Below are 27597 nucleotides of genomic sequence, written 5' to 3'. Positions count from 1 at the left end.
AAGACCAATTAATTTGTCAATCAGAATTGAATGGTTGACCCGGTCAAAGGCTTTACTAAAGTCTATGGCACAAATAGTACCATACATTCCTGAGCTATCTAATCCTGACAGAAGCCTATTACAGAGTTGAACAAGGTAATGAGTCGGTGATGAACCCTTCGCATTTCCAAACTGTTGGGAATCCATAAGAGGTCTGAAATCAGTAGCTATCCAATCAGAAAGGAAGCTCTCAAAAATTCTACCAAAAACAGGCGTGATAGATATAGGCCTATGTTCATTAGGTGTAGAAGCCTTTGGCTTTTTGGGTACAGGAGTAATGATGGCATTCTTCCAGATAGATGGGAAATTATTATCCTGGAGGCAACAATTCAATATTTTAGTGAGAGGTTGGGCAAGTTATAAGGCAAATTCCTTAATTAATCGGAGAGGTATATCACGAGGATGCCTTGATTTATTCACATTAATGCCCTTTAATAGTTTAAAAACTTGCCCAGGAAAAATAACAGGGGGCTTAACAGAAGGAAGAAAGGCAGGTAAATTTCGCAAATCTAATGCAGGTAAAAAAGAACAAATCCTAGCAAAATGTTTGTTGACAACATCTACAACAACATCAGGGTCACAACCAGGTTCAAGAAGTGCAGATTGCGGTTTTGATTTTCCAGCAATCCTCTGCACTTTCTTGTGCCACTTCTGGGGCTCAATTTTCTTAAGAGAAGATATAGATTCTTTATAGAAGTTTGATTTTGCCAATCTTACTTTAGAACGAACAAGCCTTCTAAAATGACGGTATCTTGTTTGGTTACCCTTTCGATAAGCATGATGTCTTTTCTCAATCATTTTTAATACTTTGATTAAACCAAGGTTTATCATTGTCTCTGACACGAATAACTACTGAAGGAAAAGACTTTTCGTAGGTTTCCTTAAGCACACTTTCAAATTTGGCAGCTAAATATTCAGAACTGTCGTCCTCATGAACCATATCCCAGTCAATCCCAGTAATAACTTGGCCAAATGCACGCATGGACGAGTCTTTCAAAGGACGGCGAACTAGCAACCTTCTCTTTACCGGTTTCTTTTGAATAAAATTAGGTTTTAAAAGAATGGAGGCATGGTCACTGCGACCCAGGGGAGAGAGTTTTAAAGGGGATTGGTAAAGATCAGAGATGTTTGTTAACATTTTATCAAGACATGCATCATCGCGATTGGGAAAATCTACTACTTGTTCTAATGATGTTTGATAAAGTAGGGGGTCAATATCGTAGTCATTAAAGTCACCCATAATAATGAAAGCAGCATTATCCCTTACACTACGAAAATAGTCAATTCTTGAGCACAAGAACTCTGTAAGCTGTTGATTCCAATTACAGTTAGGTGGGTAATAGACGACAATAGTGACGATTGAGAAAGAGAGGTTAATTTTTACATCAACGCATAGGCATTCAAGATCAATAGGACATGCATCATCAACTTCGTAATCATATATACTTCATTAATATATAGAACAACACCACCGCCAACGCGATTACTTCTATCATTCCGAATGCATGAACCTTGAACTGCCGAACACTCAGAAGAAAAATCAGAATGAAACCACGATTCTGTTATACCAGCAATATCAATGTTACTGTTTGCTAAAACTAACTCAAATTCATTCATCTTATTACATAACGAGCGCGCATTACACAGAAAAACACTAGGGTAAATGTTAGACCTACTAAGTTTAGCTTTACACAAAATTGGAACAAGAATGCTAGGCCCTCTCTCACCATTAATATTAGAATTATCAACTCTTCCTCCGATCTGAACAAGTATTTGCTTCCGCATATTCCGACCAGCACGGCGCCCTCTTTTACGCTTGAAAGCGGATACATTAGTTCTTGAGAAATTATAATTCAAACCCATAATTATCGGAAATAAAAACAATTCAGAATAAAACAAAGTATCAAAAACTAAGAGGAGGTTATGTGAACATATGTGCCACTGACTTTACTAAAGCTTTTGATCGTGTTGATCATAATGTTATTATTATAAAGTTGATTGAACTGGGTGTGAGGTCGTCCATAATTCCCATCGTCTGCAGCTTTCTCACTTCCCGTTCTCTCAACACCAAGTTTGCTGGGATTTTGTCATCTTCCAAGTCACTGACTTGTGGTGTCCCACAGGGGACATTGCTTGGCCCTGTACTTTTCCTAGTACTTATTAACGATGCTTGTGTTGATTGCTGCAGACGATGGAAATATGTGGATGACCTCACCCTTGGGGAGGTCGTTCGCAAAGGTGATTTGCCTTCCATGCAATCCCTGTTAGATGATTTGAGTGTTTGGTGTTCATCCAATAACATGATACCCAAACCCTCCAAATGCCATATCTTGGTTGTCAATTTTCTTAAGGACAAGTCGGACGATATTATATCGCCTTCTTTTAGTCTGAGTGGTTCCATTTTACAAGTAGTTGATCACATGACACTTCTTGGTGTAATCATTCAAAATGACCTGAAATGGGAACTTAACACTAATAATATTGTGTCTAGAGCTTCTAGACGTTTATTTTCCTTGTGCATTTTGAAGAAAGCTGGAATCTTAATTAATGATCTGTTGACTGTTTATATGGCTTATATAAGACCTATTTTAGAATATGCTGCCCCTGTTTGGTATGGCGCTATCACTAAGGATATGTCCAAGTCTATTGAAAAGGTACAAAAGAGAGCATTGCGAATCATGCTAGGTAACAACTATTTGTGCTATGATTATGCATTGTCTGTTACTGGTTTACCCACTCTTGTTGAGAGAAGAAACAAACTGATGTTGTCTTTCGGGGAAGGCTTATTAAAATCCGAGCTGTTTAGAGAAATACTTCCCCCTCTTCATAAGCCAGCTCGGTCTCTCAGATTCAACCGCTTTCTAGAAGTACCTCATTATAAAACCAGCAGACTTAGGTCATCTCCAGTTCCCACCATGGTGGATATAATTAATAGGCACCACGAGCTCTTTTTTAGATATATGTTATAAGTGAATGTTTTAAGGTTTTTTATTCATGTATGTTTTATAATTTTATGGTACGATATCTAATTTTAATTAGATGTTTCTATTTTTATGGCAATTTTAACTAATTTTTTATTATTTTGTAATACAATTCATTTCAGTCCTTGACTGTCGTTTTGTAATATATTTTTATATACCGAATAAATAAAATAAAATAAATTATTTGGAGTTAGTTTTATAACAATCTATGCATTTATTTTACAATTTAAATTGTACTCATTATTTTAACCAAGCAAGTTTAATCTTGATTTTACATTAGGCCTATATTAACTATTTTTATAGATGTGTAGGTAGGAAGTGTCTAAATTAAATTTTTCATTTTGTTATGTTTTGTCTAGCCTCATTTTGTAATTTACACAACTACAGTAATTTAAATACCCAAAATAGCACAGTAAAAAAGTTGTACTATAATTTGTAAACATTTTTTTGTTGAATTAATAATTATGAATTTAGTCTATTGTTACAATTATTTGAATGATTAATGCAGTACATGAAATTCAATACACAATTCCTGAGGTGTAGGAAATGTCTAAATGCAATTTTGATTTTGGTATGTTTTGTTTTTATTTAACCAGGGAACAGTGAAAATACAATTTTAACCATAATTTGCCAGAATTTTGATGTGTAAATGCTTTGTCTTGGTATGCAAGTTTATTAATCATCTTATTATACTATATACAGTACCATATTTACTATTAAATGGTACTGGTATATTATTATTTTACTTATTAACCTTTGACATTGTGCCTCTATAAAAAATATATAAGCTTCATTAGTATAACACAAATAATTTCTGCCAATTTTTTTAATTTCTTGCTCTATTGTTTATTGAAAATTAGGCATTGTCTTTAAATTATCATCTTACTATTTAAATGTTTAATATAATTTTCTTAGATGAATTATGTTCTATTAATTTCTAAAATTAATACGCTCGCGTACCATCTAGGTTGTGCCCACAGATGGTTCTCGAATACATAATAATTTCAGCGTTAAAAAACTGGCGATTTCAAATGTACGTACCGCAGGACAATAATACATAAATATACACTGTGATTTATGTACTCAACTAAAATTAGCACACTGGGAATTACTTCCGAAAGAGAAACTTGTCACAGAATGAGACCAATTGTTTAAGTCAAATTTAAACAAACTTAATTTGTGCTTTGTATGTAACATTAGGGTTGAGGAATGGGGAAGAGGATGGGTGCAAAGAGGAACAATTTTTAAATATATTCTTTATTCATTTAGTAACGAAATATTAATTGAACTTATTCAACCTTATGTTCCTAAGCGGTCTCTGAGATCTAGATCTGAGTCTCTTCTTGCCCATATATTAATTCATCCTTCCATCCACTAAGTTTTATGGAAATCGTTCATTTTCTTCGACATCCGTTTCTCTATGGAATGCGTTGCCTATTGAAATCCGTCAGGCTACTTCCACCAGTGCAGTGTCTTCAAATCTCTCCTCAAAACCCACCTTTTTAATTTGTAATTTTCTAAATTTGTTCTGTCTTTGTAAAGCGCATTAATAATAATAATAAATGAAAACTTATATAGCGCCGGTATCCTCCACCCATGTGGCGCTCATGGCGCTTTGTGCATTAACAACGTGCGAGAACATCAGCGAATAGCGACGTCTTTAGGTTGGTCTTGAAACTGTTTAGACTAGATGAGCATTTAACTGTTGCTGGTAAGCTGTTCCATACACTTGCGGCCGCAACGTAAAAAGATCTCTGACCCCACTGATTTTTCGCTCTACGCTCTTGAAGAAGGTTTTGTGACAATGATCGTAGGCCTCTGCGGGATGATTCGTAACGATCCACAAGGTCAGATAAATAAGCAGGAGCACTGTCATTTAGGATCTTGAATACAAACAACGCAAGTTTGTACTTAATACGTTGTTGAACAGGCAACCAATGCAAATCCATCAGGACAGGAGTTATGTGAGCGTTTGATTTTGTATAAGTTACAATTCTAGCTGCCATATTTTGCAAGCGCTGCAAACGTTGTATTTGATATTTTGGTATGCCAAACAACAAGGCATTACCAATGTCAATTTTAGAAGTGACAAATGAGTGTACAATCAATTCAGCTGTTTTCTTGTTAAGATTACCGCGAATACGACCAAGGTTCCTAATCGATATGCATGCTGCTTTGGATACAGTTGTTATTTGTGCTTCCATAGTGAGATTACTATCCAGCATGATTCCCAGATTCCGGACCACCGATGAGGGAGCGATGTTAGAGTTTCCGATTCTGATATGTGTGATGTTGATTTTGGAGATGTTACATTTAGACCCGACGATAATAAACTCTGTCTTTCCATCATTCAACTTTAGGTAATTTGTTGTCATCCAATTGCGAACATCTTCTATACAGGCTTCCATCTTACTCATTGCTGCAGCAACATCCCTTTGCACTGGATTTACTGACACATAAATCTGTGTATCATCTGCATAGAAATGGAAATGTAGACTGTGTTTGCGAATAATGTCACCAAGGGGAAGCGTATAAATGGAAAACTGGCCAGGCCCAATTACTGACCCCTGTGGTACACCATATTCCAGGCAAGCTTCATCTGAGAATGCATCATTGATACAGACTAGCTGACGTCTTCCTGTAAGATATGACTGGAACCAGTTAAGAGCAACACCATTTATGCCAATGCGATTTCTCAGACGGGTTATCAGTTGTTGGTGATCAACTGTATCAAACGCTGCTGACAAATCCAACAACACCAATAGCGTTATTTTCCCATCATTCATTCCTTGTAACAAATCATTCTGTACCTTTAAAAGGGAACTCTCCGTGCTATGACATGCACGATATGCCGACTGGTAATTCTCATTTAAATTATGCTTTTGAAGATATGGAGTAATGCGTGATGTCACTACACGCTCCAGAGTCTTTCCAAGAAAAGAAAGATTCGACACCGGGCGGTAATTTTTCAGCGTGTTATGATCCAAGTTTTGCTTTTTTATTAAATGACGAACGTGAGCAATTTTCAGTTCATCTGGCACTATGCCGGTATTAAGAGAATGGTTAATGATTTCCGTTATTATTGGAACGACTGCGTCTATACACTTCTTCAGTATAGAAGTAGGAACTGGATCTAACCTGCATGATTTTGTTGGTGATTTCATCAGAATGTTGCGGATCTTATCTTGAGATGCTGGTGTAAATGTTGTGAGATGCTGATGAACAGCTGTCACAGGCTCATTAAATGACATGTCATCAATCTTGAAGTCGTCTCTGATGATCTTGATCTTGTCTGTGAAAAACTGACAGAACCTGTTCGCAAGATCTAAGTCAGAAAGACTATCTGGGAGAGGTGATACCTGGCGATGATGAAGGAGTTGGTTAACAATTTTAAAAAGTCCTTTCTGATCTGCTGCATGTTCTTCACACAAGCCAATGTAGTAGTTGGCCTTTGCCTTTCTTACCATGGAATTTACATTCCTCTTCTGTGCAATGTAAGCTTGACGATCTATTTCCAGATGAGAGATTCTCCATTTCTTTTCAAGCTTACGCTTTGTTCTTTTCTCAGCATAGATGTCACTGTTATACCAACTAGTGTTTGGTCGGACCTTTACTGTTCTCTTTTTCGGTGGTGCGTGTTTGTCAAGAAGTTCACTCAAAGTGGTGACATATAGTCGTACTTTACTTGATAAATCAAGATTTGAGAGCGAAGTTCCGAGATCAGACTGTGTGATATCTTTACATAATGTCTCAAAATTTATAGCATTCCAATGACGAGTTTCGATGGATTTAGTGATTACGGGTGGCTTCTTGATAAGGAGATTGAGGCATTGAGGCTTTCAGCATAATGCGATATATCAAGTACCAGTTATTATTATTATTGTTTTCGTGTTTTACACATAATATACCACTAAACACAGTAAAACATTGCGATGTAATACTTAGTTTGTTGTCACCGTCCTAGTCGATTGAAATAGTACAGTACATGTAACGATACATCACTACGACGTGTATATGTTTATATGTGCCTTGAGCACTCTTGAGTGGTATGTGCGCTATAAAAATCCTATTATTATTATTATTATTATTATTATATAATGTAAAACAATTTGTAAAAACCACCTCTATTCGGGGAAAATCATAAATTCGATTTAATCGTCAATAAATATTAAATTATCTAACTCAACTTAATTAGTAGGCCTAATGGTTTTCAATTGTTTCTTAGAGCCAATTCATACTTAAGTTGGTTCATACCCTACCCACCAAAGTTGTTCTGCGTTTAGGGCATGTGATGTACCGTAGGCCTATCCTCTACTGGTTGTACAACGCTACTCATGCCAGTGAGGGAAGGGTGAATTAACTGCAATAATAACGATTTGTACATAATATACGGCGAGTGAAAACGCTAGCTCATTATCCGTTTAAAAAAAAATGTATATCCAACCTCTGCAACACAGATTGAAAAAAAAAATGGATCGAATTTCTGTTTTGAGTATACAGTACTTGCCTTTACGACGCCTGAGGGAATAGACACTTGTGGAAGAGAGATTGGAATGTTCCATTCATCGCAAATCAATACATTTGTATAAACGTATATTAAATCTATCAAAATAGTATTTTTTAAAGAAAATCGGCCTGTCTTCAACATTATGATGCTGTACTCGAGCTGTTCAACCGGTTTTCAGTCATTAAAAACAATTATCGTAGGAGGAGACACGAAAATGCGAAGCATCCTCGTATTATCGTCTGCGGGTATTTTTCAAGACGGACATCCATTAGACAGTGTATACCACGATCGAAAAATTTGGGGCAAATCGTTGAACCTAAATTCGTTTTAATCGTCAATAACTAATTATCGAACTCAATTTAATTAGTAAACAGGGTTACATCAGGTGGTTAAAATCATTACTGAAAGTACGAACCAACTTTATATACCATCGAGTAAACATTCTAGAAATAACGCGCGATTTACCTAATTTTGCCCTTACGTAAATTTATATATAGATGTATTATATATTCTGATAAATATTAAAATTGGTTCTTATTATTTCTGCAACAGTATCAGTTAGTCAAAAACTCTTGATTTTTTATGATTTAAAAAGAAAATATTAAATAATAAATTATTGAATTATTTAAAGATTCAAATTAATAAAGTGACATGAAATTCAATACACAATTCTTGAGGTGTAGTACAGTAAGTGTCTAAAATTAATTTTGATTTTGATATGCTTGTGTTGATCATAGTATGCAATTAATTCATCAATTTATTCATTACTACTTGTACTTTAATTTTTCGGTAAAAAAAGTATTAAAGATTCATTAGTATGTTTACATAAATAATGTCTGAATAGTTTCTTCATTGTTTAAATTATCTGCTCTATTATTTATTGTCAATCAGACGGTTGTTAATAAATATGTATTATAAAATAGTTTACAATTGCAAAACTATTATCAACTTCTATTTAATGTGACATGTATAATATCTATTAAATCAAGTCTTATTTAGTATGTATACATCCGCCCTTATGAGGGCGGGCATCACTCTCTGGAGCTCTCTGTTATAAAATTTCTCATGCAAAAATCGCGGAATACTCATTCTTGTGATATATATTCTTTGCCCGTGGGTAAATTTTAAATCTGAACACAGACGACCCATGCTCAGATTAATTTAATTACAGCGCCACCAACGAATGGGTACACAAATTATTACTTACAGTAAATAGTTGTAAAAAGGCGGAAATTAACAGTAAACGACTGTAATTAGTAAAAACGGTCGTCGGATGTAATTTTTTACAGTCAAAAAATTGTAAATTTAACAGTTTTTTTTACAGTGTATGTAATCGCGAAATAATCAGTGATGAACCTGTGTTGTTTAACGCTACGGTAGATCGAATATTGAAAGACAATAGAAACAAGATATGTAGCAAAGTCTATTCTATTCAGATACTGTTCATATGAAGTTACTGAGTCACAATTAGAACAACAAATCAATCACTTAAAAACCATATTTCTGTTGGCAATAAAAACCTACGGGTTGTCTTTAATAAAGAGATAGCCTTACAAAACATGGTTTGCCGTTTACAAAGAGAAGTATATCTCAGTTTATATCGGCACGTAAACATACACACCTCCTTCCTAACATAGATTAACACAATTTAGGATAAAGATTATGTCGTTAGGGTTGAGGACGGCAAGGCCGACGGTACGATCTTAGAACGATTGCGTTCTAAAGCCTGTTTTCCTGTCGACGTCAGTCGACGCTATCGTTAACAATAATCGGCGATCTTCTACGTAAACATTGAAATGATTTACAGGAAAAGGTACTCGCTATCGTTATCATTTCAACTTGATCGTTTTCAAACGATCGTCGTTGAACTGTTAACGATCAACGACGATAGCGTCAAATAACGTCGACAGGAAAACAGGCTAAGGGGTTTTAACCATATGGGAGACCAACGCGGTATGTATGGCTTGTCGTTCTATGATATGGTCGCCCCAACATAATATAATCGAGGTGCCTTTTGTGAATGATCACGAGCACCTATCCCAACTTGTTGTAAACACGTCAAGTATACCTTTATCTATTTGCATTATTAATTAATCTTTTCTTATTTTTACACAAAATGTGATTAAAATACATTTATTTCCTAATATTGCTTGTAGGCAGAGAGATGTTTAACCAGTGCCACCAAAACCATTGTAAACATTTATTTTGTAAAATGATTTCTGGTAGATATAACGAAAATGATAAAATAAGCATTCATGTTATGCTAAAAAATTTTAAAGTATTGGAATACAACAAATGTAAACCAAAGTCAAAACTGTGAATATATTGAATGGATCTTTATTGGGTTAGAATTATAATACAAGTGGATTAGTAACAAAAATATGTTATAATATTTAATGTTTATTCAATGCCAAATAATTAAGAAATGTCAAGAAATTTTAAGGTCATACTAAGAAATGAAATATATATATTTAACATAATTAGAATTGCATGCAACTGGTGTACTTTAGTCGTTGTACTAAATAGTACGTACGGATTTTATAGGCTTCTCAGATAAATGTTGGTGACTGTTACAACGTAGAAAACGCCATTTTCAAATAACCGTTATGTAGAACACCGCTTACTACAGAACATAAGCTGTTGATGTTTCTACATTAACGGTTGTTTCGAAATTAGCTGACGTTTTCTACATTATAAGTTGTAACAGTGACATGTAGGCCTATGTCCAACATAATATTTACTTTTACTATTTCAAATCAATCAAATCCAATCTAGTTTTGTTAAACTTGATGCGTGTATTTCACTTGAAGTGTGCACGAAAAAACGAACTAGACTAAGTTGATTATTGATATTATTGTATTCAATGATATGGTTGATCTATCATTGACAATTAGGCCTACGTACTACCACTGTGGTTTTTTTGTTCATTTCGTTCATACAATTGTCCATTGTAAACTTTATTCGAGTCGGTGGCCTTATGTTGTGTTTTGCCCGCAAAAATGGCTGATTTTTATCATATTATACCCCCAAAAAAGATGCCTCCTCCCCTCCCCCTAAAAACCCTTTTGAACAATAAATGCCAGGGGCGTTTAATCGGATACACATGGCAAGTTACTTCTAGCATTCTGAAAAGAACTGTTGAGTTTGACGTTTATATCAAAATGTTCTCGTGGACAGCAATAACTAGTACTTGAAATTGAAACAATTAAAGTATCAGTTATTGTATAACATTACTGTCTAAGGATAAGTTGTGTAGAGATATGTTTTTTGTTTGAAACATTAGTAATAGTATTTTCTGTTCATCTTTTAACAACATTTTCTATTACAATGAATGTAAATATGTATATTTCGAACAATTTGATACCAAATTTAAGTTTCTACGACCAGTACTTACAGAGATATGAAGATGCCCTGGCATGTGGGTCAAAGGTCAGAAATGGCATTTCTGATCATTTTTTACTAAAGTGCCCCATTAGACAGAATATAAATGTATGCCTTCTGAACATTTTGAGACCAAAATTGACTTGCTGCGACCAGTGGTTGCCGAGATACAAGTACCTTTATTTATTCGTTCATATAACCCTTGACCCTGACCCTTTGACCTTTTGTAAAACTTTTCAAAATGTGTAACAAATAACAAAATATATTTTTCGAACAATTTAAAACCAAATTCAAGTGTCTACGACCAGTAGTTACGGAGATAAATACATGTTCTGTGTTGTGGGTCAAAGGTCAGAAATGGCATTTCCGGTCATTTTAAACTAAAATGTCCCATTAGTCTGAATATAAATGTATACCTTCTGATCAATTTGAGACCAACATTACTTCGCTGTGACCAGTGGTTGTTGAGATTTAAGGACATATTGGTGTTTGGTCTTATGACCTTTCACCCTGACCTTTTGACCTATCGCCACATTTTCAAAATGTTTAACCAAGCCAAAAATGATTGTTTGACCACCCTAAACCAATTTCTGAAGTCAAATTCTCTGGACCTCAAAGTGCATACGAAAGTTGATCTAGCTACTAGAGTATAAGCTTATGTCGTATACAAAACGTATAGGCCTAGGTCTATTCATATAATTTCTGGTACCTTGTGTTTTGTTTCTTTTCATGTATACACTGATTTAAGAATGTAAGCATATAAACGATTTATTTATACTTAGCCTAGAGGAAATGAAATGTTTTATCTAGGATCAGCCTCGCTGAAATATCATGAATCTGACTACGTATTTATTATTTACATGTAAATGAGCAAACCTTTACACCGTAACAAACATTCCTCGCTAAGTAAGTGTATCCCTCTAACGTTTGGTGACAAAAAATTGTTCATTAAATAATCCTCGTCTACCCGCTCATGTAAACAAATATAGATTAATTTCATTGTCAAAACAATGTGTACATATGGAAATAAAGAGGGGCCTGCCTCAGTATTACATATATCAAAACTGATTGAAAACCTTTTAAATAAAAAAAAATTATAAAAACGGGAGCGGGTTCTCTTTGGTATCGACGACCATCAGCTTAAATAGATCCACTAAAAGCAGGGAGTGGGAGGGGCGGAGGTAACCGAGCCTATTATGGAATAAATTCTGTATCTTCCCTGACGCAACATGAGAGTAACTCAATATATAATGTATTGTATTGTATAGGTATTTTATGTTTTTACCTTTATTGTCGTTTGAATGATTTTCTTTATATTGTTGACTTTTAATTGATTCTGTTTCCCAAGACTAAGCCTAATATGTAAACAACTTTTAATGTTCGTGGTTAGTTTTATAGTTGTTCTTGAGGCATGTGTGTATTTATCTATTTTTGAGATTATATAAAAAAAAGTTTGAATCGTAAATTAGTAGATCTACCTGGCATACATCTAAATGGACACAGTTCATGAAACAAATTTTTATCATGAACTGTGTCCATTAGATGCATATCAGAATTATGATTCTTAAGTTCACATTTATCATAACACGTTCATGTTAACCACGTTAAAAGTTAAATTGTACTTTTTTTTAGTAATATTAAGTCAAAACACAGTCTAGAACTCAGTCACACTCATTCACAACCTAAGTCACGTAATGGAACAAATGGCTATAGCATAAACATTCATGTTATATTTAAAAAAAACACATCAAACATTTGTAATAATACAACAAATGTAACAAATCACCTCTATTGACTGAATCTTTATTTGGTTATTATAAACATTGGATTGGTAGTATAAATATTATAAGACAATTAATGATTATTAAGGAAACATATTTGCAAAACAAACTCAGTTAAACTCAGTGTTAAGAAATGCTAAGGTTGTACTAATAAAGGAATCAGAACAGGATTAGAATGCAATGAATGGTTTGTTCATCTTAATCTTCATTCATATAATTGTTTATGAATAAAAATAAAATGATTTTAAATTGATTTGCATAGCTATCAAGTATATGTAAAATGAAATTTAAACCATTAGTGCAACTTAACTACTTTACAAATGTTAACAAATAATTACACAAACTGTAAACAGTGCATTGTTCAAACGTGAACATATAAAACCTTTTTTGAAAACTATTGATTATGAAGTATTATTTACTACACGTGTGGTAAAGAGGATTAAATATTGTGTAGGCCTTGCTTCTTGTACAACAATAACAAGAAAACAGAGATCCTAAAGTACGAAATCCACATGTAAAATTTTTGAGGAAAATGCAATTATTTTAATAGCACTATTGAACAAACTAAAACAATAAATTAGAACATAATAATTAGTTATGTAAGGTTACAGACAGAAAAAATAGTTATAAACTACTAACAAATAACCATGGCTGATATTATACTTTAAAAAAAAACAATTGTGATTGCTATTTGTATTATTTGCTTCTTTGAAACTGAAAATATAGAAATTTAAAGCATACTAAAAAAAATATTGATTCGAGTTATACGTTTTATTATGACGTTGGCTCAGAAATCTTCTTTGCGTTAAAAACAAACTATCAGTATTATCAAACATTTTTTTGAAAGATACATCATAATCAAAGTTATGATATGTATTATAATAATATTTATCATTCGATATTCAATATTTTGATTTTTTAAATAGGTCAATTTATGCCTCTGTATAAAAAAGGATGACTTTCATAATATTTGATTTTATAATTTAGTTTAGAATTCAAAGACACACAGTACCAAATTGATTGTTATGATTTGTTCATCATTCTACTTTGTTCATTCCTCTTTATAGCTTAAGATGTTCCTCAATTAAACCTACAACATCATGCCGATTAATTGCAATCATACAGTCCTTAAAATCGTCCAACGATAACCCCTTCTCAGACCATCCATGCATTACACACATGGTAGGACTGTTCATCATGTTCATGATGTAGTTAATGTAACAATCATAGCCAACCTTACAAGCTACACTACGCCAATCATTAGCACGTGGTTGTGGAGGGTCCAGAAGAACGCAGACCTCTGTCATGATATGAAATGGCAGGATCGGGGAAGGAATGTCTTTATAGACTCCAATTAAAGGTCGCAGAAACCAAGGGACATTCGAGTTTCCTTGAACAGCAGTGTCTTGAAAGGCTGAAATAATACAAAATGGTTGATAATAGTATACAAATGTTTTCTAAGCTTTTTGTTTCATTTATGAGACATGTTTTTGACGGTTGTTATTGGTTAAAGTGGAAAAGGTTGTAGGATTTAGTTGTTTTAAAATGTTCAGTACTGTACATCTCCACATTACAGCATTCAATTTGTCTAGCATAATCAACAAACTCCGTAATATAGCATAGGAAGCGTGTATCACACACAGTATCACAAAATTTGCCAATGATAAGAAATGTTCAAGAAAGAAAGAAACTTTATTGACCAAAAATATTATATAACATTAACAATGGTTTGCATATAATATATATAGTCGAGAGACTACAAAAGGCCCGATGGGCCTGTCGCTGTAGTCCCTCTTTACATTATACAAATAATAATAAAACAACAACACTTATGCTCAATTTGCCTTTACGTACATTATATATACTAGATGGCACGCTCGCTTCGCTCGCGTACCATCTAGGTCGTGCCCACAGATGGTTCTCGAATACACAGTATTTTCCAGCGAGAAAAAAATGGAGATTTCAAATGTACGTACTGCAGGACTATAATACATTGTCGTTTACAGAAACGAATAAATATACACGATGATTTATGTAGGCAGCTAAAATTAGCACCCTGGGAATTACTTCCGAGAGAGAAACAAAATGAGTCAAATTTTTTTATTTGGACTCATTTAAACAAACCCAATTTGTGTTTTGTATGTAACATTAAGGGTTGAGGGATGAAGATAGGTACAAAGAGGAAACATTTTAAAATATATTCTTATCCACTCAGTAACGAAATATTGTTTTTAATGTTTTATAGGCCTATAAATAATATACCACTAAATACAGTAAAACATTTACGATTTAATACTTTGTTAAAACTCTCACTGTCATAGTCGATTGAAATAGTAAAGTACATGTAACGATACACCACTACGTACGTTTATATATTTTTAAATTATTAATTAATACAAGCGTTGAGAAGCAACTGTCAGTAATAACGTTTATTTATTTGTATATTATATGTTTATAATCTAACAGTAGGGCCTACCCACACTCACAGTTAATAAAGTATTTGTATATTTGTTTTTATTATATCTAACAGTACCAACACTCACATTAAGAAATTTGCGATTCAAATTGCGATCAAAAGTGCATTGCAATACTATTTATGTTTATTCTCCAAGGGGGCCCATAAATCTAAATATATACCTCTATGGTTAAACCAAATAATTTGGAATGTTCCATTCATCACAAATCAATACATTTTTAAAAACGTATATTACATGTATAAAAATAGCATTTTTTAAAGAAAATCGGCCTGTCTTCAACATTATGATGCTGTACTCGAACTGTTCAACCGGTTTTCAGCTATTAAAAACAATTATCGTAGGAGGAGATAGGAAAATGCGAAGTGTCCTCGTATTATTGTGTGCGGGTATTTTTCAAATTGACATCCATTAGACAGTGTATACCACGATCGGAAAACACCCCTATTTGGGGCAAATCGTTGAACCTAAATTCGTTCTAATCGTCAATAACTAATTATCGAACTCAATTTAATTAGTAAACAGGGTCACATCAGGTGGTTAAAATTAGTACCGAAAGTACGAACCAACTTTATATACCATCGAGTAAACATTCTAGAAATAACGCACGATTTACCGATTTTTGCCCTTACGTAAATTTATATATAGATAAAAAAGAATACAGTATCTTAACTAGGTTACCATCTGGGTTGATACATTATATGCTACATAAAGAATTGGCTGACTCGGACTTTAAAACATTATTTGGTTTATCAGGATGAATCCTTTCCTGGGTTTAATAAAGAAGCCATTATAATGTTTGCCATCCCATTTGTCTTAGGACACAAGGGCACATTTTAATTGTAGCAATTATAGCTTATTATGTCCAGGGAAAGAGGAAAGAGTTTGCCACATGACGTCATTGAAGGTTTTCCGACCCGTTGTTACCTCTATTTCAGACGATACTTTAACATTGTTAGTCGCGTGCAACGCGACTCTACAGCTCACTATTTTGGTTGGTGGGTCGGTTCGTCGGTCGGTCGGTAAACACTAACTTGTATATGGCTTCGCTTGATATCAGTTTCATCTAGTCAATTTTTCAGAGAATATCCGTTATGGCCAGGACTCGATGTGGTTATGTTTGTTATGGTGCGCAATCAAAAATTACGCCGTCTACGCATGATTTAACGAAATCACGTTTGTAATCATATCTTCACAAGCATGAGTCACATTTATATAACATTTGGTACTCATAAATTTCAGGTCATATTTCATCATAATAATATGGCAATACAATTACGTGCGTAGCGCATATAACGCATACATACGCGCGCTTAAAATTTAGAAAATTGTCAAATTTATTTTCGATGAAATTAGAGTACGTTTCAGGCAATTTTAAGAGTTTAAAAAATTACAATGAGTGCGCAGTTGCACGCGTACTGCACGTTAAACGTTAATACGCACTCGTTTTGCCCGATTTCTGTTTTACAACTTTCTTTAATAATGTCATCATATTTGATTCACTTTCCAACTCCAATTTACGTTATACGAGCCCGTCAAAAGTGACAGGCCGGCTACGCACGTGTAAATAAAAAAAAAATATAAATGTAAATCAAATATTTTCAACATTTTTAAAATGTTCTGCAATTTCGGTCGGTTTGTCTGTTGGTTGGTCGGTTGGTAAACACTAACTTGTGCACGCGACTGCAGCCATGTGTATGGCCTTGTTATTTTAGTACCTTGATTTCTATTGTCCTTTCCAAACAAACGCCTGACTTTGCAAGTGTCCATGCCATCATCTGGTCCACACCGTGGTGTTGAAACTAAACACTCTTTAAGTTTGTGCAAGTGAAGGTTCTCCTCAGGACAGACGTTGCACAGGACGCAGACGTTAAAATCAACCCGTTTCATCCACTTGTGGCCAATGTCCAGTAGGTTTTCTTTAATAAGCTGTAGTATCTGCAATATAAGGTAAAAAGATTTGTTTTTATTTAATTTGATATTTGATATCACACAACAAAATGTCTCAAATTGTCCCTTATTGATACATTTTAAATTTATAATCTCTTTTGAACAATTCAAATTGAACACGATGTGACTAAACTTAATAATCAAGAAGATAACCAACTGTCTATGAAAAATCATGTTAGTACATTACGCAGTAGGGTAAACTTCCATCTTCGTAATTTGAGTAGGATTCGGTGTTTCATAGACCGCTCTACTTGTACAGATGTAGTGAGATCTTCAATTCTTTCCCGACTGGACTATGGCAACTCTTTGCTAGGTGGATTGGCTGTTTCAGACGTCCGACGTTTGCAAACAATGCAAAATAGCGCTGCGCGTCTTATTTTTCAAGCTAGCAAGCGCACCACGGCGTTTCTTCTCATTAGGGAGCTGCATTGGTTGCCTGTCCAGCAGAGGATCGAATTCAAAATCTTAGTGCATGTGTACAACTGTCTGTATGGCTCAGCACCTGGTTATTTACAGGACCTTATAAACAAACACAATTTTGGTCGGCAAGGACTTCGATCTACTGTACCCAAGACCATACCCGTCTTGCCATCCCCAAGACCAAGAGGTCGTTTGGTGATAAGTGTTTTTCTGTCATCTGTCCTAGGTTGTAGAATAACTTACCATCATATATTCGTGAAGCCCCAAATGTGCAATATTTAAAGAAAATGTTTTTTTCCTAAATCATGGTAATGTAATTACGGTAACTTTTTGTATAGGCCCCCATAGTTTTTATAATTATATATTTTTGTTTTTTCATTCCATTTTATTTTTTTGTTTTTGTAAGTATTGAGTATTTAGTATTATCAATTGTACAGCGCTTTGGACACTTGGAAAAGCGCTATATAAATCCAAATTAAATAAATAAAAAAATATATAAGAACTTGATACTTACCTCTTTGCACACACTTGGGGATGGTTCAAGATGTTTACCACCAACTTTAAGTTTATAAATAACAACCTATATAATATAAAAAAGTCATATATTGGAGCTTGGCTGATTTTTAAATTGAGCTAGTCTGCAGAAGTTTATAAATCATTTTAGCAAATAACCATGTACATCAATTAAATTACTTTTTAATGCATTAATACAAAATGTGTTGTATCGAAAAGAAATTTAATTGGCTTAAAAGAGCAATACATTCTTCTGTCAATTCATTTTAATTTTTTAATCACAAGAACAGGGAACAATGAAAAAATACCAAACACTCCTAGCCTACCTGGATACAAGATCTTTTTTCAGGCAGGATCCTGATGATTGCATCGTGGTTCTGATCAATGTACACCTTTACCTGCTGGTAAAAGAGTCTAGGATTATAACCCTTATCATGTGACCTTTGTTGTGACCAATGTACAATTCTTACTACGAGTCGATAGTACAGTCCTTCAGGTAGGAAACCATCAAAGTTAACGTAGAATACCACAGTATTATTTGACTTTGCCAGTTTATCAAGTGATACCATCTCATCACCTTCCTTCTTCTTCAGCAGTGATGGCACATAAAAGAGACGATCACTTTTAGTACCTGTTGTCTTTTGAAAAGAAGTTGAAATTAATGTTTCTAATAGGATTTAATTAAGGTTTAAGAGTGTTAAATACAAGTTTTAAGATGAAAAAAAAACACCAAACAAAACTACTTGATTAAGTAACGAAAAAAAGAAGTTAAAAACCTGTTTGTACAGAATAGACTGAGTTTTAACACATATCAAGTCAAATTTCTGCATTAGCTGTAACAATGCTTCAAATTTCTCAAGAAATTCTTGCCACATACGTCTAAGTAGTCTCTCTTCCAGGAAACCTTCTTCATCAAGTTTTTTCCAAGAGCTTCTAAACTCTGCCCACTACAAAAACAACATAAACAAGTAATACAGCAACTAGTTTAGTATGTGCCAGCAGTTCTTATCACTATTGAATTGTTCAACACCTGGAAATAAAATCATATCGTTGACTTACAGAGTTTCAAATTATCTTCATCACTATGGTTTTAAAGTAGTAAACGTAAGTAAAATAAACCTGTCGAATAAACTAACAAAATAAAATAAAACTCATACTTGATCTGAAGGATTCTTCACTGTGATAACTAGCCTGAATATGTAAATCAACCACTGCGGTATTATAATGATGATGTCATTGAGGGCGCTATATGGTGTGTCTCTTTCCCCGTAGTAAACGATGTTACCAAGGTCGTGATGAAAATGTAACATAGCAAATAACTGAATATTTGTGTTGATATGACACTTGGATGAGATTTTCGTTACCTGGTATTTCAATTTTAATAAATAAAAAACAAACAATTTGCTTGTCATAAATATGATTGAAAATGAAAGTAAATAAACATTTTCGATTAAAAATAGGTAATTATATAAACAACCAACCATGCAATGAAAAAAAAGCAAAACAATTACAATCATCGTATTACTTGCCTGCTTGAAGTTAATTGAGTGTTCATTCTGTGCACGTAATTGTTCAATTTCATGCAAGAAATTCAACCATTTTAATGGCATCTTCTCTCCCATATACGATTCATTCTTAGCCACCTCTGTGATATGATCTCTAAGCTCAACAATGGATTTATCCAATGGTGATCTGACGCTATTATCAATGGCATAATACTTCAACACAACATGATCTTCATATGGTTTTTGTTTAAATGCCTTTTTTATCAGTAAAAACTTGTCTTCTGTCTACAAAGATATACAAATGGATGTTTTATTGTTGTTTAAATATTTGGTTTTATATTTAAAATCAAATATTATTATAATGTATAACTTTTCAACTTTTTCACACATTTTGAATTCTTTTTTGGCTTTATATAGTGTTAGTCTAATACTCACAAGAGCTTGTCTCTCTTCATCATTGCCTGGCAGACTTTCTCTGTGAGTTCCAACAATAAATATAGGTGGTGAAAACTGTTTCTGGTTTGACACAGAATTTTCAGTGGTATGCGAGTAGATTGATTGTGACCAAAAAACCACACGATCTAAGTTGGTCATGTAATGGTCAGCATCTGTAATCTGAAAATTACTTATTATTGAAAATAATTAATGAATTAAACATGAACGTAATAATATTTGCTAAAAGATAACGTATAGAGAGTGGCATGGATACAATGGATACAACACAGAGATGCAATATCATAACCTTCTAATTTTTTTCAGCCACAGAAAATGGTTTTAAGATTGAAAAAGCTATATTAATATTACAATGTCTATAAATTCTAGATATCCACTTATCAACTCGAGTAAATGTTCAAACACTATTATACAGTTACTATTATTTTCGATAACTCTACCTTACTATACCTTTCCATATTCTCTATGAAATACTTCTACTCTAGATGGTGCATTGAGGTCATGACAGAGGTTGAAACAGATGATGTAAATAGCACGGGATACCAGAAACATCTACAGTATTCAAGAAAAATATATAATCACATGAAAAAGTCTCTTTTTGATCAATAAAAAAGTTACACATGATGCTGAAGCAACTGTCTTAATTTTTTAAATGCCAGTGACTACCTGATGAGTAATGTAATAAAGATCTTGTCCAGCAAAATCCCAAATGCTGAGAGTCAGATCACCAATAGTCTGCTGTACTTTTTTAATTTCTTCCGAAATTTTTTTTTCTCCATTCCTTTTCTTTTCTTCAAGAATGTTTTTAACAAGTTTAAATACCTCTTCTTGAGTATCTTCTGTTAGGCCTATCCAATTAAAAAAAATTTAAAAAAAATATATAAATGGATTATTTTAACCAGGTGTCTGGCTTTGACAGAAAAAGGGTTCCGACTTTAAAGTTTTTCTATTTTCTTCAGGAGGCCTTTGTATTCATTTAGAATTCAATACAATGTTGGTTCAGCAATATGATTGCACTATCATAAATCGTATTCACAGTTATCACATTATACATTATCATTAATTTGTTATAGACCTAAATGTGTACATTTAAAAGTATTTCCATCAACAACATTTTTACTATCATTGCCATTATTATTCATTTTGCATTCTTGTGAAAAATTAGCATGTAAAAGCTACTTCTTCAAATAGATGTATAATTTCTTAAACACCTTTACCAAATTGTTCATATTCCTGTTTCTTTCTTCCTATTTCCTTTGAATCCTATACAATCAATTCGGAATAGAATACATGTTATGATTATTATTATTTATTCAGGCAAATGATATATTTTACAAAATATAATACAAATCAAATTAAACAAATATGACGTAAAGAGATAAGATTAAAAAAGCAAGGAAAACAAAGTCAATTATTCTGTTTTAACTTTAAAAATGAAATATAATATGTTGCCACATAGCAAGTTTGAAACAAGTTATTTTTAAGTTACTGGTTTTATGATTGTTTTTAGTCGCGTGCAACTCTACAGGTTACTGTGTTGGTCGGTCGGTCGGTAAACACTAACTTGAGCACGCGACGCGACTGCACTATATATGGCCTTGTTACTGGAAAAGGTAGCGGAGGTCACACAAACTGAATAAAACCAATGTATGCTCTATTTCAGACTGTTTTGGAAATGACAACAATAATATTGTGTTTTTGTGATTACAGATTAAGGTATTTGGAAGCTTTTCGGACATATATTGAGACAAGTGAGGAATACACCAGCAAATCTGGCCATAAAGTTCTACTTCACAAACACAAAACACAAAAAATACAGAGGTAAGCCTAAATGTTTTTTTTTATCAATCACAGTATTAGATTAGATTTAATTACATTAGATTAGATAATTAGATTTGTATTACAAACCTGAAGTTTTTCTTTTTTCTCTTCCTCTATTTCCAATGTTGTTATAGCACTTATTTCTGTACATGTTTGACCTTTATTCCATACCAATAAGAAAAAAAATAGAGAACTAATATAAAATATTAACATTATATCTAGTCTTCAAACTATTTTGACGATGATATGTAGAATTGTTACAGTTTGTTTACTAGCAAGAATAGTTATTTTATGGTAGAGTAATTACACATCAATTTGTTTAAATTTAATTCCAACTATGCGTTGTAAATGTGGGTGGTATGCGTGTATGTGAGACCTGGCTAAAAGGTAAAAAATTCCTAGTATGTTTGTTATTATTGGTTATTTTATGGAATTCTTAACAAAAATCCTACCATTGTATGTTGAATTTGAAAAGGTTAGTAAAGTTGCTTCCTCTAGCTCACCAACACTGCAAACTTCTCCATTTTCTTGTTTCTTCACATGTTCTCTTAACTTTTAATATATAATTTGTAAACATTGACAATAATTAGCCTAAGAATACAAAGAAAATAACATACAAGTAATTTGTCCTAATTTGTGGTAATCGTAAGCATTGTTCTAACCTCAGTTTGTTTTTCTTCTTTATTCTTCAAAATATCATTTACAATTTCTTCTGCTAGAGTTCTTCTATATTCTTGCATTGCTTTATTCGTTTCTGTGAATAGTAAAAGTGATGTAAAGGTATTTGCTTTTATCTTATGGTCTGTGAATGCCTATCTGGTTAAACAATACAGTACGATAGTTTAATATGTATTAATAACCAATCCATTTCAAATCTTATTTGTATGTTTATTAATTGTTATTGAAAATATTATGTTTCTCAATAAAAATGTAGCATACTTTTATTTTGATTTGGTGTCCAGTTAGTAGTATGCTTAACATTAATTGTGCATGACAATTCTATTCCATCAGTAACTTTCTCATTATCATCGAACCTAAATAAATAAAATACTACAATAGATATTATCACATTTTATGACACAAATTTACACAATTCAGGCAAGACTATTAATTTGTTTTCAACTCTGTTGAAAAATGTTTTTTTTTATAAAAAGAGGAAAGCAGTACAAGTAGAAATTATATAGGAAAAGATACAAACAGAAAATAAGCTGATGATAAAAACAAACATTGTTAATAGAGTAATATGCAAAGTGTACTGAAATGAAAATGTTTTTAGAGAAAACTATATGTAAAGAGAGATAAGGAACTTATGTATGGAAATAAAATATACACCTAAGATATAAACAAAGACAATTCATTTAAAGCAAACAAAATTGTACCCGAAATTAATTTAAAAAAAACACACAAAAGAATAGGCCTACTTACGGGTGACCAATGAGTGCTTTGGTTAGACTCGTTTTTCCAGCACGCTCTTGTCCTACAAGCATTAGACGTGTTTGATATATAGGTTTGCTGCCTTCTTGTATGGCATCAAGAAATGCATTCTTAGCCTCCTGACCTCTTGCCAACACCTCAAGAGGAACTATAGTATATTTAAAAGACGTACATAATATAAATACACATAACAAATAGTACTATATTAAGAATTAGATTTGTGTTATTTCAAATGTTGAGATAAGCCTACCCATGGAGGCAGGGTGTTTACTATAAACAACGGATAATTGTGGAGCAGAATCTACACGCAATATATGTATGAGTAGTTAAAAAAAATACATACATTTGTTCTTAATTATTGACAAAGAATTTCTGATTTTTATTATTATATAAATTAGATCAATAACATGAATGGATTGAAAATAAGGAAAAACCACATTACAAAGAAAATCAACAATCTGACGGAAAGGTAGAAATAAACAAAAATAACAGAATAAAATCACCTTAAAATATATATACATTCAATCATTTCCTTTGCTCTCAAGCAAAATCATTTTACAATTCACATTTTTACTAGATTCTAAGGAACTTGCTAGGATTTATGTAAACATTTGATACTATTATTTAGCTTTTTTACATACCATCACTCAGTTTCTTTTGTTGCACTAAAAAAATCAAAGAATAAAACATTTTTAACATTACAGGTGTATGCTCAAAGCACAATAAATTGATTGTATTTTTGTAGAACCAAGCTACACATGTTAACAATGTACATTTACATTGCTTTCGTGACTGGTTAGGTAATTTTATTCAAATTTTCAAATTCAAATTCAAATATTCTTTATTCATCATCAATCATGAAAATATACAACAATATATGAGAACATAAAATAAAGATGAAAAGGAAACACATAAAAACTCTCCATACGTCCCTAACTAGCCTAAAAACTAAAACATAAATAATAAAAAAATCTAAATCCTGCAACAAGTATTATTTTAAAATTATTTGTAAAATGATAATAAATGTTCTTTAAACAATGATTTAAATATATATATATTGATTTGGCACTTTGTACGTTAACAACGTTATACAATACATGGAAACAAACAATGTATTTAAACATTTCAAATAATAATATAATCTGATTGTAGTTAATACAATATGATATACTTACCACATGATCTTACAATATCAAGTTCATGATTCAGTTCTTTGTGCTCTTTCAAAAGTGCTTCAAATTCCATCAATGATTCTATACTGTCTTTAAGCTTTTCTTGACTCAATATTTTAATTAAATTCCAAGCATTTTCTAAATCGTTTTTGTCAATATTGCAAATCTTAGCAAGTAATTTTACATGTTCATTATCTAATGATTTGCCAAGTCTAACGAGCATCCATCTGTAACCTGTGATTTTGTTTGTCAGTTTCTGTCTACGGTAGTTCTTGGATAGTATGTCGTGTAGTCTTTGGAGTCCTGTCACTTTAAATACTTCAAATAACAAATCACAGTTAACATAAACCTTAGTTTCAATGTAACCCTCTGAATGTAATAATCTGAACAAACTATTAGCTGTCGCTGCTTCTAATTCTTTTTTGTTGTTGATTATGTCATAGAAGACAACCTTCAGGATCTGAAGATCATTTGCTTTAATTTCACTTGAAAGCTCATCAATCACTGACCAAAATTCAGCACTGTTTATGAAAAAATAATATAATTTGTGCATTAATTTTACTTTTCCATAAAAAAGATATTCAGTTCATTTTCATTTTGCATTGTTTTCAAATTGGAAATTTTTTTTGCTCTTTTTAACCAAAAATTAACCAAAAATATTTTTCTTACAATAATGTTTTTATTTTAAATGTATAATATGAAAATAAAGTAAATTATAATTGTAGGCCTGTAGTATATTTTTTTAATTGAAAACCAGAGTATTTTTATTTTGCTTTGGAAAATTTTGGTTATAATTTTTTTACACTTATTAAATATTAGTTCACACTTACTCTGTCCATCTTCTTCTTTCTCTGTAAAAAAGTAGTTTCATTAGTATGTTTATATATGTAAATAATGGTAAATATATTACTTTTAAAACAAAAACGATTAGTATCCTACGTATTAGTTTACTCATCAAATACTTATTTATTTACCTTTTTAATTTTTTTCTAATACGAAGAAAATATTTTAAAATGTTTTGTTATAGAAGATTTTTTAATACATTTTTTATTTTGTATTTTGCACAGAGGCACCTCACAAGGTGAAACCACTTTTATGTACCTTAGAGGCACTTCAGAGAACCAATACAAATATTCAAAAATAATGATACGACCAGATAAATCAATCAAAAACAAAACGTTTGCACATAATACAATTTAGAGCATTTGCATTTGTCAAAAGAAGATTAGATCCAAAAAAAATTAATATATTAAATTATACGTTAAAGAAAAATCATTATCCTTAATAAGTGAGTTAGCGTTTACAAGTAGAACTCTCTTTGTATAATATTATAACAGAGCAATAACATATTAATACATCGGATTTGTTCTTTATTGAGGCATTAATACTTGATTTAAGTTATTACGTACTCTAGCCATCTTTCCTGTTCCCTGTAAAAAAATATTGAGTTTTTTTAGTAAGTTTTACATAATGTCTGAATAGTTCTAAAAAATTCTTGATTTTCCTCTGTGTAGCATTGTTTAAATTTTCAAACAATTTAGATAAAAAACATCCTACTCTGATCTGTCATTTTCTTTTAATAATCAACGTTTTGAGAAGTTTCTATATCTATAAATAGCACCTTAAGAAAAACACACAATGCAATTACTGGAATGAATATTTTTTTTACAAAATACAGTGAAATAAACCCTTAATTTAAATTTATCAGAAAATATAATAACTCACTGGTTCTGAAATCGATTTGTAGCATCCATGGTAACATACAGCTAATTTCCTCACAACATGTATGTTACGTTGCAGTTCAATTATAGCTAATACCTGTTATTACCTGTCATCTTTCTTCCTCATTGTCTATGAATTTGGATATCATCGTATCGTCAAATTCTGGTACAATTACTTAAAAATTAAATCTTAAAAATGCAATGTTCTATGGTTATAAAATATTAGGTTGTTAAGTAGAAAACAAAGGAGTAGAACTACCAGAAATCAATGTTATTATAGGCAGAGCATTATAAATTATGTAAACATTGTAATAGACGTTCGCGATTGTCTTCATTAAGCATAAGCAGGGAAGAGTTATATTATGTAATTTAACTCTTCCTTGGTATAGGCCTAAGTCTATCATGAAAAATGGAATTACAACGGAACTAAAAGAAATCCAGGGCGTGTGTTGGATGCTGGATTACCGATCGTTAGATTGTGGTTCGAATTAAACTCTCACCGCATAGATTGTATTCTTAGGCAAAATACTTACATTCGGTTCTCTTCACCAAGGTGTATAAAATGGACCCGGTTAGATCAAGACATAACTTTGCGCCGATTAGGCCTACTAGCTGCATTATGGGAGTAGGCCCTATGTTTGATCCAACAAAATAAAAAACCGGGCTAATAATGCTACGTTGAGCTTTAATACTCATGAAAAGAGCGCTATATACTGTAAATGTGGTATTGTTAACAAATTATAAACTAAAACTTTCTTTCTATACTATGATTACAAATTTAGGTGTAAGGTTTTAATCAGGTTTATTAATTTATAATTATAAAACAGTGATATATACTTCAGTCAGGTCTGGTTTATCTGGTCTAGATTTGCGACCACAAATCGCTACCTCTTATGATGAAAATTGAAATTATGATGATATTTATCATGTAAAATATAGCATCTCAAAACTATACTTACCAGATATCTTATTCAGAGAGAAACCAAGCCGCCATTGAGTAATTAAACATATATAATGTTTTACACTTATTCAAGACTCGTTGATTACAGTATGAGAGTATCATATTTAAGGAACTAAACAAGGAAGGTAAAACCAATGAATAGCACTCCATATTTACAACTACTCTCGTTTCATCGGCTGATCCAGAATTGACAAAAGTGCTTTCAGTGGAAAAAACAATGTTATGGTTCATTTGATTCAGACTATTATTGTCTATATTAACTTTAGTTTCAATCTTCTAGAGTCGGAAGCATCATGTGATTTTCTACTCATCCAAGTACAATGGCTCAGTTTTCAATTTCCTTCCCCAGTATTGTAGTGAGTAATCTGTATGAAAATATAAATTAATGCATTTTTGTATTTGTTTCCTTATTTGCCAGGCCTCCTATTGGTTTATTTGCTTTTTCCTTTTCTTGTAATATCCAAATGTACTCAGTAACAAGCAG

At 32.4% G+C, this 27597-nt stretch overlaps 1 protein-coding gene across 2 annotated transcripts; it reads right to left on the bottom strand.

The window, feature by feature from the left end:
- Positions 1-12745: 12745 nt before the first annotated feature.
- On the bottom strand, positions 12746-26774 carry LOC140040853 (uncharacterized). 2 transcript variants are annotated; one of them, XM_072087100.1, is made up of 21 exons: positions 26157-26774; positions 25841-25861; positions 25262-25282; positions 24435-24952; positions 23901-23924; positions 23251-23407; positions 22765-22859; positions 22488-22579; positions 22278-22377; positions 21913-21983; positions 21216-21267; positions 20671-20852; positions 20455-20556; positions 19987-20166; positions 19576-19836; positions 19204-19410; positions 18823-18993; positions 18373-18684; positions 18048-18113; positions 16882-17101; positions 12746-14103 (listed from the first exon to the last, which is right to left on the bottom strand). In XM_072087100.1, the coding sequence occupies exons 1-21, from the start codon at positions 26183-26185 to the stop codon at positions 13751-13753; spliced, it is 3234 nt and encodes a 1077-aa protein (XP_071943201.1). In that variant the 5' UTR covers positions 26186-26774; the 3' UTR covers positions 12746-13750. The 2 variants fall into 2 exon arrangements, with proteins under 2 accessions (XP_071943201.1, XP_071943202.1); XM_072087101.1 differs by having other exon boundaries at positions 21222-21267.
- Positions 26775-27597: the final 823 nt, after the last annotated feature.

Source organism: Antedon mediterranea, chromosome 2 (assembly GCF_964355755.1).
Source record: "Antedon mediterranea chromosome 2, ecAntMedi1.1, whole genome shotgun sequence".
Taxonomy (NCBI): Eukaryota; Metazoa; Echinodermata; class Crinoidea; order Comatulida; family Antedonidae; genus Antedon; species Antedon mediterranea.
The sequence above is the reverse complement of the archived record's forward strand: the minus strand, read 5'-3'. Positions and strand labels throughout refer to the sequence as shown.